The 12,261-nt window shown below is 41.0% G+C and overlaps 2 protein-coding genes across 2 annotated transcripts; both read right to left on the reverse strand.

Moving 5' to 3' along the window:
• Positions 1–1,392: 1,392 nt before the first annotated feature.
• Positions 1,393–6,659, reverse strand: LOC309374114 (mas-related G-protein coupled receptor member H-like). Its single transcript, XM_081918961.1, is given in 3 exon segments — positions 1,393–2,136; positions 2,138–2,955; positions 6,115–6,659. Coding segments are annotated over 2 exon segments (999 nt in total). The 5' UTR covers positions 2,912–2,955; positions 6,115–6,659; the 3' UTR covers positions 1,393–1,911.
• Positions 6,660–8,704: 2,045 nt separating this feature from the next.
• LOC309374122 (proto-oncogene Mas-like) lies at positions 8,705–10,136 on the reverse strand. The gene has a single exon (XM_081918973.1). The coding sequence runs from the start codon at positions 9,910–9,912 to the stop codon at positions 8,932–8,934; it is 981 nt and encodes a 326-aa protein (XP_081775099.1). The 5' UTR covers positions 9,913–10,136; the 3' UTR covers positions 8,705–8,931.
• Positions 10,137–12,261: the final 2,125 nt, after the last annotated feature.

Here is a 12,261-nt window from a genome sequence, read left to right on the forward strand (position 1 = left end):
CTGAAATCAGTAATCCACATTGAGTGCCAGATGCATCAATCCTTTAAAGCCTCTCTTTTTTGGGGGGGAGTACACTTCATTCCATACTGGTGATAAGGAAAAAAAATCTCTTTCTGAATAAGGCTGCAATCTAGCCAGACCAAGAGATGGTCTCTCTCTCTCTCTCTCTCTCTCTCTCTCTCTCTCTCTCTCTCCCTCTCCCTCTCCCTCTCCCTCTCCCTCTCCCTCTCCCTCTCCCTCTCCCTCTCCCTCTCCCTCTCCCTCCCCCCCTCTCTCTCTCTCTCTCTGTGTGTGTGTGTGTGAGAGAGAGAGAGAGAGAGACCTACTGCATGCCCCCTTCCACCTTGTTCTTAGTTTTTTCAATTAAGTCATTCCATTTCCCATTCTTTGGGTTGTTCTGTGGTTTTTATGTCCCTCTCAGTGCTACACAAAGCATGCCTCTTATGCAATGGTGGTTTAATTTTGGATATAGGAGGGCAAACATGAGAAATATCAACTTGATATTACTGTACATGAGACTTAGATATGTGATATAGAAGACTCTGTATGAGAATGGTCTACTGGGCACATGTCCATGACCGTTAAATGCCAGGACCTTATTATCTGCCACCAGAGCTATCTTGTTTGAACTTCTGCAGAAGATAGTTGGGTGTTTCCTGTGAGAGGAGACATTTACAAACGCATCAAACCCAAAACTTATATAATGGGAAAAATAACTATATATGCAAAAATGATATGTAAAAGCATTCCAAAACATTATGGGGGTAATTAAAGTTCTGGGCCTCAGTCCAAATCCAGTTCTCAATCCTTGGGTTCAATCCTTCTGCATCATTCCAACAGGAAGTTAATTCCTCTCTTTTGAAACATCAGATTTACTTTCATTAATTGTGCACTAAGAGAGAGAAAGACAGACAGAGAGATACAGAGACTGCAGGAGCTGGGTTTGAAGACAGTAATCTTTCTCTGTCACTGATGATGCGTCTTACTTGCTCATGCTCATTTTTGGTTAACCTTTTATGTGAGCAGCTTGCACACTGTGGTGGGTCACTTAGCTTGTGCCAGTGAAAAGCTAATCAGCTTAAGAGGAGCCCAATCATCCCCCCCCCCCGCTCAGAGGTGACTCTTTGCTCTGCAATGCACAGTGGACTGCATGGTTTCACCTGACTGCTTTATTCTCATGCCCCATCCCAGTCCTTCTTAATAAGTATTGACCAGAATGATGTGTCAAGGTGAGTCTTTATCCATGGTGATTTCAGTTCTTCACCATGCAAAAGAGTCTAGTGTAGATTTGGATATAGGCTTGATGGCTAGCATTGAGTGGAAAGTGCATTGATGCATGATATGGAAACCCCCTCCCCCCCCGTATGCTCTGGATTTCACCCAAAAAACTCTCCGGAACTCTTTTCCTGCACCTCTCAGATGGGTGCCATTGAAATTGTAATAGAACAAAGGAGGCCTTTATAGTGAGTTTCTGCACTCTTTTTCTAGAAAAATAGCACAGAAAATAGGGGTTATACTGGTGGAATGTCCCATAATGCACTTTTTTCAAAAAATCTGGGGAAAATATTTTCTTCTGCTTTCTTCAAACATTTGGGCCCTACGTGTGAAGATTTCTTTACTTCATTCACTTTGGCAATGAATCTCTTTTCTATACCATTTAGCAAGTCATCCCTCTTGTCAAAGTCTGTTGAAGTGGCATTTCTTTTTATTTCATTTTCTCAAACATGTAAAACACTTATCCTGTAAATTAGGGAATCCAAGGGGCTTGTAACGATACTACTGAAACGAGGACAAAAATTAACAGAGTAAATGAATCCAAAATAATAAAAAATAGTGAGTACAGAGGAAAACAAGTACCAAGAAATACACCAAGAGATAGAAAATGAAGCTTTCCTAGCTAGTTTGAAGTCTTCACATCCGGCTTTGAACTGGAACTTCTCGTTCCTCTCTGCAGCTTTCCTCCTCTTTGAAAAGTGTCTGGAGTACAACCTTCATGCTCTCCCTAGACTGAGCCCTCTTGTTTCTCCCAATCAGGAAATAAATCAGTGGGTTAATACTGCTATTCAGGCAGCTGCATAATAACACAACAGATACTTTAAAAGATGAAACATCATAGTCCAAAGGTGGATTGAAAAAAATAGATTAATGAAATGCAAGTAAATGGGAAAGCTAAGAAGAGGAAGATCATGAGGGCAAGTAGGATGGCTGTCAAAGCTTTTCCCTTCTTCCTCTGTTGTGATTGAAACCAAACTTTTATAAACAGGATCAGAGAGGAGACAGTCATAAGTGGGAGGAAAAGAACAGCATTTAACAGAAGCTGGTAGAAAAGGAGGTCCAGAAAAATATTAAAAATAAAAAGAATCAAGTTGATTACAGAGAACAGGAAAGAAATGATCCATATTGTGGCACACACAAAGGTGGAAAAGTATGGTGGTCGGTGGCACCGATGCCAAAGGGGGAAAACAACAGAAACACACCTGTCCATGCTAATGGCCGTCAACAGGTATTGACCAGTGTTGTACATGAACAACAAGAAAAACTCAAACAACTGTACACACAAGCTAATATCCACAGATAAGGATGAAAGTGACACCACAAGATACACAATCAAATAAGAAGATAAGCAAATGAGGGCCCCAAGGTCAGCAACAGCCAGATTTAGTATGAAAGTGGTGAAAGGATTCCTCTTCATGCAAAAACCAAGAAACCAGATGACAGTCCCAATCCCCATAAGTCCAAAAATGCTAATAACTAGAATTAAGAAATATAGAATATTTACTGCTATAAGATATAGTGATGATTCATGATCAAAACCATCCTGGGAGGTTAGGAGGTCAGTTCCATTTTCTGCTCCAATATCTTCCCCTGAAGCATTCAAAGAGGACCAGGATCCCAGGCCATCATTTTTCATCTTGCTGTATCTCTACTTTTGAGCTACTCCTTGTATTGCTCTTCCTACCTGGAGAAAATAAACAAATGTGAAGTCAGTTTTGGCTTATAAACCCAACCATATTAAACTGAGGCACTCAAACAATAATAAAAGAGACATGCTATAGTGGGAATTCATGACTGATAAACAAACACTTTAAGAATATGGTTCACAAGAATGTTTGTCACAACTTATCAGTTTCCAAGGCTTTGGAGGGAAATGGAGTTCGCCGATGTGTTGTGGATCTTTCCTCTGAGTAAAAAAACTACATTCACAACATCAGTAAGCACATCATTTTAGAATTCAAATTCTCTTCCTCTGCTCTCTGACTCAGCCTTAAGATCAGAAACTAATGTCTTGTGTCGTAGACATTGGTTGGGTTGTGGAGAATATATAATTGGTGGTACTGCTATTATTCTAATATGGAATGATTTGCTTTGATTTGTCATTAATTGGAAGATTTTCAATGAAAAAGAATAAAAATTAGTTAAAAAACAAAAAAGAACAAGAGAGATAGAGTTAGAAGTGAACATCTTTTGAAAGCATCGTAACTGAGTGCTGTAGGTTTGAGTTGTGGAGCTCTCTCTCTCTCTCTCTCTCTCTCACACACACACACACACACACACACCAACCAACACACACAGAGAGACTGCATGAGCTAGATTTGAGGAAAGTAATTCCCCCCCAAAAGCCACTGGTTATTTCGTGCCATTTTGATACTGAGTGTTCCCTGTTTAGGCTGACATTCTGTTAGCTGTTGATGTCACTTTTAGAATGGGTGAGCTGCTTGCTGCCAGTGGGTTGGATAAGCGCATTAGCGCATTGTGCTGGGGCAATTAGTTTGTTCAAGTCCAAAATGAATCAGTTTAAGAGGAGCCCAGTTCCTGACACCCCCCCCCCTTAGGAGATGGTGTGTGGAAGGCAGAAGGAAGTAGAATATTCTGTGCTGATAAAAGTAGGGGGACAGAGCATTTTCAGAAATGAATGTAACTCCAAAGAAACAGCAGATGTTTCGTCAAAGTTTCCAGCTAGATGTTCAGAGCTCCAGCCACTAATTTTTATCTGTTCTTCAGCAGCTTCTCAATATCACGTGGTAAGATTTTCCCCCACCATTGGTTATCAATATGGCTGATGTAGGAGGAGAATCTTAACTTCTAAAGCTTCATGTCATACAACGGAGTTCTTAAGGAAAGTGGGTAAGCAAGTTCTAGGCAGAAGGAACCAGGCAACCAGGATACAAAAATATCCTTACTGATGATGCCATGTTTTACCTTTATCTTCCCATGTTCAAGCCAGTTAACAGCATTGTGAGTACACAATAAATGATATGCATACAAGGGTGTATCAAACACAAGACACATCATAATAAGAAAATAATTCATAAAACAAGCTCTTCATAAAGGCCAACTCTTCAGTTTCCCTTCATGACTTATGATGTGTCTTATGTTTGATAGATATATATATTTGATGTACTATGGCTTCAGGATCAGTGGGAGGTGGAGGAGAGTTAGGTGGGCTTACGACAAATAACCATTCAGAACTTCTGACATCAATGCCCAATTCTATTCACCGGATTTCCAGGATGTTTCCCAGCACAAATACCTCATTGTTGACATTTATTTTCTCCACTCTCCGAGCTTATGGAGTATGGCCCACTGACAATTTTTAATTAGAAAAATGCTTGACTTTCGGTCAGAGAGCCCCATCACTGTCACTGCATAAGCTGGTATAGCAGATATTATTATTATTATTATTATTATTATTATTATTATTATTATTATTAAAATTAAATAATAGCCAAGAACAAAGTAAAAGAACCACAAAGTACTGCCAGAATCACTCATCTGAGACCTCCAGCTATAGGACAGTATATGAATTCAAAAAATAATATAATATATAATTCTGCCAGGGAAAATAATGGAAAGAGGGTTTACCTCTCTGTCTTCCCAGAGTTCAGAGTAGAACAAATACTTGTCACGGTCCAGTTTATGGGCGGTCGAAGTCCTGGCAGAGGAAAAAAATAAATGCTCAATCTGAATAAGGCTGCAATCTAGCCAGAACAAGAGATGGTATCTCTCTCTCTCTCTCTCTCTCTCTCTCTCTCTCTCTCTCTCTCTCTCTCTCTCTCTCTGTGTGTGTGTGTGTGAGAGAGAGAGAGATACAGGAGCCCAAACATGGGAAGTATCAACTTGATACTACTGCACATGAGACTTAAATATGTGATATAGAAGACTCTGTATGAGAATGGTGTAAAGTGGACACTTGATCCGTGCGGGATGCACGTTCGCAACCCGCAGTATTTGCAACCTGAAGTGGTGCGTCTTCGCATGCGTGGGTTGCGATTCGGTTCTTCTGTGCATGCGCAAAGAACGATTTAGTGCTTCTGCGCACACGCAACCGCCAAAACCGAGAAGTAACCCATTCCAGTACTTCTGTGTTTTGGCACGTCCATAACCTGAAAAAACACAACCTGAAAAACGCAATGCCAGGCCCTTGTTATCTGCCACCAGAGATATCTTGCTTGAGCTTCTGCAGAAGATAGTTGGGTGTTTCCTGTGAGAGGAGACACTTATAAAAGTATCTAAACCAAAACTGATATTATGGGGAAAGGAACTATATATGTAATGATGATAGGCAAAAGCATTCCAAAATATTATGGGGATGATTGAAGTTGTGGACCTCAGACCACTAACCTCTCGTGTTGCAGACATTGAGGGTATAATGGCTGGGTGGTGGAGAAGAGGAGTGGGAGAAGGAGTTGAACACCTCTTGTGTTTAAGAAAAGAAAAGCCAGAATGAATTGGGAAGGCATCTGTTTTTTATTATTATTAAAATGTGATTTTTAACAAAAGTGAATAAAATAAAACTCAAGTCAAATTGAGATTGATAAGAAATATGAAAATCGGAAAAGACCCACAATAGATAAGCCAGACACCAAGATTTTTACAATGTGTAATGAATTAGACAAACCTTTAGTCCATCCTGCCTAGTACTTTCTGCTCTGACTGGTGTGGGAACCAAAAATTCCTGCCGTCTCCACCAGCCATCCACCTGGTATCCTTCTAACAGAACACTCCAGGGAGTTAGCTTGCCCCACCTATCAGCCAAAGGTGCACAGCATTGCCATTCAGCTACAGATCCCCTCTTACCTTTGCTAATGAATGACATCAACTTTAGCTATTCACATAACTTTCAAAAGCTTTGGACCAGCATCCCTCCGGCATGGTGAGTGGGAGCAGCAAGTGGTGCTGGAATAAGCAGGTAATTGGAAGATTTGCAGAAATTGTTAAGATGCCTCATCTGGTTCTTAGCAAGATGTGTAGGATCCTTCCCACATGTCTTCAGTTCTGTGTAACCCATTTGCCAGCATCATGTGATAAGATGATTGTATTCCACATTGGGTCTCAGGATAGCATTTGACAAACTCAGGAGGAGATTCTTGCCTTCTAAAGTTCAGTGTCCCAAGCAGGAACTCTTGAGAAAAGAGGGTTTGCAAGCGGTAAGCAAGCCCATCTTCACTTTGTCCCTCCTGCTGATACAGGAGCCCAAATATGGAAAGTATCAACCTATATTACTGCATATGAGACTGAAATACGTGATATAGAAGAGTCTGTATGAAAATGATATACTGGGCACATGTTCATGACCGTTAAATGCCAGGACCTTGTTATCTGCCACCAGAGCTATCTTGCTTGAACTTCTGCAGAAGATAGTTGGGTGTTTCCTCTGAGAGGAGACACTTAGAAAAGCATCAAAACCAAAACTGATATTATGGGGGAAACAACTACATATGCAATAATGATATGCAAAAGCATTCCAAAATATTATTGGGAGGATTGAAGAACTGGACCTCAGAACACATTCCATTCTCAATCCTTGGGTTCTATCCTTCTTCAGCAGTCCAACAGCAAGTTAATTCCTCTCTTTTGAAGCATCATATTTACTTTCATTAATCGCACACACACAGACACAAGCACACACACACTAAGAGAGAGAGAGAGAGAGAAAGACAGACAGTCAGACAGAAAGACACAGAGACTGCAGGAGCTAGGATTGAAGACAGTAATCTCTCCCTGTTACCCATCAGGTGCTTTGTGCCATTCTCATGATGAGTGTTACTTGCTCAGGCTGATTTTTGGTTAGCTTTTTATGTGAGCAGCTTGCTTCCTCTCAATTGCATTAGAGCCTTTGCACACTGTGGTGGGTCACTTAGGTTGTGCCAGTGAAAAGCAAATCAGCTTAAGAGGAGCCCAGTCATCTTCTCCCCTGCTCAGAGGTGACTCTTTGCTCTGGAATGCAGAGTGGACTGCATGGTTTAACCTGACTGCTTTATTCTCATGCCTCATCCCAATCCTACTTAGTAGGATGATGTGTCAAGGTGAGTCTTTATCAATGGTGATTTTGGTTTTTCACCATGCAAAGGAGTCTAGTGTAGGTTTGGATATAGCCTCAATGGCTAGCATTGAGTGGAAAGTGCATTGTGACATGATATGGAACCATCTCCCTCCTGCATCCCTGGTGTTTTTTCCAATGGCTTTATTGGAAAGATAGAGAAACATTGATGTCATGAATCACTTCTGCTAATTGTCACATTGCCCTATAATGGTGTAGATGGCAGAACTTTGTGTATTTCTATATGCACATAGATGGGATCCTCATAATGGAGTCCTGGTTGCACTCGGGTCCCAAGAGCTCACCTGACAGGGTTAAAATTGGGGCGGGGGGCGGGGAGAGCAGTAAGTCCTGGTCATTCGCCTGGGATCATGCCAGCTGGCTTTAGCCAGTAGCCAGTAGGTTGTGTGATCCCAGGTTCTTTAAAAACAGCAGTGTGATGCAAGTGGGGCACTAGCATTTGCACGGCTGAACAACCACCCACCCTCCCAAGTTCAGGTAGAGTCGCTTGGCCTTGCTTTGGTTTGGTTTGCCTTTTTTGGAACAGGGGCTTGGTAGGATTTTTTTTCCATTTGGCAGATTGGCTTTAGCCATTTAATTTTTGCCTACCCCTTAGCAAATCATCACAACTTGTAAGGTGGTGGTTAGGCATTGGCTCAGTTGGATTGTGGGGAGGGGAGGTGTGGCCATCACCTGCCCCTCCAGGAACTGGGTATTCTGTTAAAGGAACCTGGGGGTCTTGGATCTCGCCCAAAGTCTGATTGAGGGGCTAGGGCCATGGCAGGACCACAGGAACCCCAGGGTGAGCTTAGGTTGGTTCTCATCGAGCTTGCTCCCTCATTTGGTTTACCACATTTGACGATCACCCTGAGAGGTGGAGTCAGTTATAGTGGGGAGTCAATGCCTAAGCCAATACCGCTCATGTGATTGTATTTCAACAAAGTTGTGGCCAAAATTTGCCCCAAACGTTAAACTAATATAAGTGTCCGTGTGTATTTATTTCAGGGGTATGTCTTGGGGTCTCAATACGCAATTATAATTTCTATATCACTACATCCAGATAATAAGCAGTGCTCTTTTTTAGCCGTAACTAATTGGAACTCAGTTTCAGCACCTCTCAGGTGCGTGCCGTTGCAATTGTAAAAGAACAAGGGAGGTCTTCATGGTGAGTTTCTGCACCTCTTTTTCTAAAAAAATAGCACATAAAATAGGGATTGTACTGGCGGAATGTTCTATCATGCACTTTTTTAAAAATCTGGGAGAAATCTTTTCTTCTGTTTTCTTCAAACATTTGAGCTCTACATGTGAAGATTTCTTTACTTCATTCCCTTTGGCAATTAATCTGTTTTCTATACCATTTAGCAAATCATCCCACTCAACTCACACTGTTAAAGAGGCATTTATTTTTATTTCATTTTCTAAAACATGCAATGCATTAATCCTGCCAAATGGGCAATCCAAGGGGCTTTTAACGATACTGCTAAAACAAGGACAAAAATTAACAGAGTAAATGATTCCAAAATAGTAAAATAGTGAGTACAGAGGAAAACAAGTACCAAGAAATACACAAAGAGATAGAATATGACACTTTCCCAGCTATTTTGAAGTCTTCACATCCGGGTTTGAACTGGAACTTCTCGTTCCTCTCTGCAGTTTTCCTCCTCTTTGAAAAGTCTCTGGAGTATGACCTTCATGCTCTCCCTAGATTGAGCCCTCTTGTTTCTACCAATCAGGAAATAAATCAGTGGGTTAATACTGCTATTCAGGCAGCTGCATAATAACCCAACAGATTCCACGTTATAGTCTATAAGTGGAGTGAAAAAACGGATTAATAAAATGCAAGTAAATGGGAAAGCTAAGAAGAGGAAGAAGATGACAAGTATAATGACTGTTAAAGCTTTTCCCTTCTTCCTTTGTTGTGATCTAAAGTAAACTTTTATAAACAGGACCAGAGTGGAAACAGTCATGAGTGGCAGGCAAAGTGTAGCATTCATTAGAAGCAGATAGAAAAGGGGATTCATTATATCTCTAAAAAGATAATAAATAATTCCGATTACATTGAACGGGAAAGAAATGATCCATATTAAGGCACACACAAGGGTGGAAAAGTGTGGTGGTCGGTGGCATCTATGCCAAAGTGGGAAGACGACAGAAACACACCTGTCCATGCTGAGGGCTGTCAACAGATATTGACCAGTGTTGTACATGAACAACAACAAATATTCGAATACTGGGAACAAGTAAATATACAAAGGTAAGAATGGAAATAAATTGAAAATTCTCATAATCGAAAGCGAAGATAAGCTCATGAGAGCCCCAAGGTCAGCCGCAGCCAGATGCAGGATGAAGGTGGTGAAAGGATTCCTCTTCATGCAAAAGCCAAGAAACCAGATGACAGTTCCATTCCCAATGATTCCAAAAATGCTAATAAGTAAAATGAAGATGGGGATAAGAATGTCTGCTATACTATATGTTGATAATTCATGATCAAAACCGTCCTCGGGGGTTAGGAGGTCGGTTCCATTTTCTGCTCCAATATCTTCCCATGAAGCATTCCAAGGGGACCAGGATCCCAGGCCATCATCGCTCATCTTGCTAGATCTCTACTTCTGAGCTACTCCTTCCATGGCTCTTCCTACCAGGAGAAAAGAAACAAATGTGGAGTCTGTTTTGGCTACAAAGCTCAACCATATGAATGTGAGACACTCATATTAGAAATAGAAATACTTTATTGTCACTGAACCACTTGTTTACAGTGAGATTAAATGAGTCCCCCCCCTACCCACAATCTCTCAGTCCTTGTTACACTCTTTGTGCTGTCCTATGACCACCTACCCCGAACATCAGCTGCAATGTGGCTGCCTTCCATTCAGCAGCCTCACAGCCCACAGGTAGAAACTGTTCTTTAGCCTGTTGGTGTGTCTTATTGCCGATATTTTTCCGAACATTGAGAAATTCATTCTGCTCCATATTTCTAAATTTCTTTTTACCTCAAGCCAATTTTTTTTCATAATTATTTTTAATAAGGTTTATGTTTCTTGGTGTTAACCAAATCCCTATATATTTAACCTTTTTATGGACTTCAAGACTGATAAGAAATATGAAAATCAGAAAAAGACCCACAATAGAGAAGCCAAACAGCAAGATTTTTACAACGTAATGAATAAGAAAAATGGTTAGTCCATCCTGTCTAGTACTTTCTGCTCTGACTGGATGTGGGAACCAAAAATTCCTGCCGTCTTCACCAGCCATCTACCTGGTATCCTTCTAACAGAACACTCCATGGAGTTAGCTTGTCCCACCTATCAGCCAAAGGTGCACAGCATTGCCATTCAGCTACAGATCCCCTCTTACCTTTGCTCATAAATGACATCAAATTTAGCTATTCACATACCTTTCAAAAGCTTTGGATCAGCATCCCTCAGGCAAGGTGAGTAGGAGCAGCAAGTGGTGCTGGAATCAGCAGGGAATCAGAAGATTTTCAATAATTGTTAAGATGCCTCATCTGGCTCTTAGCAAGATGTGTAGGATCCTTCCCACATGTCTTCAGTTCTGTGTAACCCATTTGCCAGCATCATGTGATAAGATGATTGTATTCCACATTGGGTTTCAGGATAGCATTTGACAAACTCAGGAGGAGATTCTTGCCTTCTAAAGTTCAGTGTCCCAAGCAGGAACTCTTGAGAAGAGAGAGTTTTCAAGTGGTAAGCAAGTCCATCTTCACTTTGTCCCTCCTGCTGATACAGGAGCCCAAATATGGAAAGTATCAACCTATATTACTGCATATGAGACTGAAATACGTGATATAGAAGAGTCTGTATGAGAATGATATACTGGACACATGTTCATGACCGTTAAATGCCAGGACCTTGTTATCTGCCACCAGAGCTATCTTGCTTGAACTTCTGCAGAAGATAGTTGGGTGTTTCCTCTGAGAGGAGACACTTAGAAAAGCATCAAAACCAAAACTGATATTATGGGGGAAACAACTACATATGCAATAATGATATGCAAAAGCATTCCAAAATATTATTGGGATGATTGAAGAACTGGACCTCAGACCACATTCCATTCTCAATCCTTGGGTTCTATCCTTCTTCAGCAGTCCAACAGCAAGTTAATTCCTCTCTTTTGAAGCATCATATTTACTTTCCTTAATCGCACACACACACACCAGCACACAAACTCTAAGAGAGAGAGACAGAGACAGAGACAGAGACAGAGAGAGAGAGAGAGAGAGAGAGAGAGAGAGAGAGAGAGAGAGAAACAGACACAAACACAGACAGAGACTGCAGGAGCTAGGATTGAAGACAGTAATTTCTCCCTGTTACCCACCAGGTGCTTTGTGCCATTCTCATGATGAGTGTTACTCGCTGAGGCTGATTTTTGGTTAGCCTTTTATGTGAGCAGTTTGCTGCCTCTCAATTGCATTAGTGCCTTTGCACATTGTGGTGGGACACTTAGGTTGTGCCAGTGAAAAGCTAATCAGCTTAAGAGGATCCCAGTCATCTTAACCCCTGCTCAGAGGTGACTCTTTGCTCTGCAGTGCAGAGTGAACTGCATGGTTTCACTTGATTGCTTTATTCTCATGCCCCATCCCAATCCTTCTTAATAAGTGTTGACAAGAATGATGTGTCAAGATGAGTCTTTATTCATGGTGATTTCAGTTCTTCACCATGCAAAGGAGTCTAGTGTAGCTTGACGGCTGGCATTAAGTGGAAAGTGCATTGTGACATGATATGGAACCATCTCCCTCCTGTATCCACTGGTGTTTTTTTCCAAAAATTTATTGGAAAGATAGAGAAACATTGATGTCATGAATCACTTCTGCTAATTTTTTTTAATAATAAATTTTTATTAAATTTTTCCATAAAATCTCCAATCATACAAATTTCCACATCACATATTTTAACTTTTTGGACCTCCCTCAACTCCTCTAA

Source organism: Podarcis melisellensis, assembly GCF_964234715.1.
Source record: "Podarcis melisellensis genome assembly, chromosome: 7".
NCBI classification, from domain to species: domain Eukaryota; kingdom Metazoa; phylum Chordata; class Lepidosauria; order Squamata; family Lacertidae; genus Podarcis; species Podarcis melisellensis.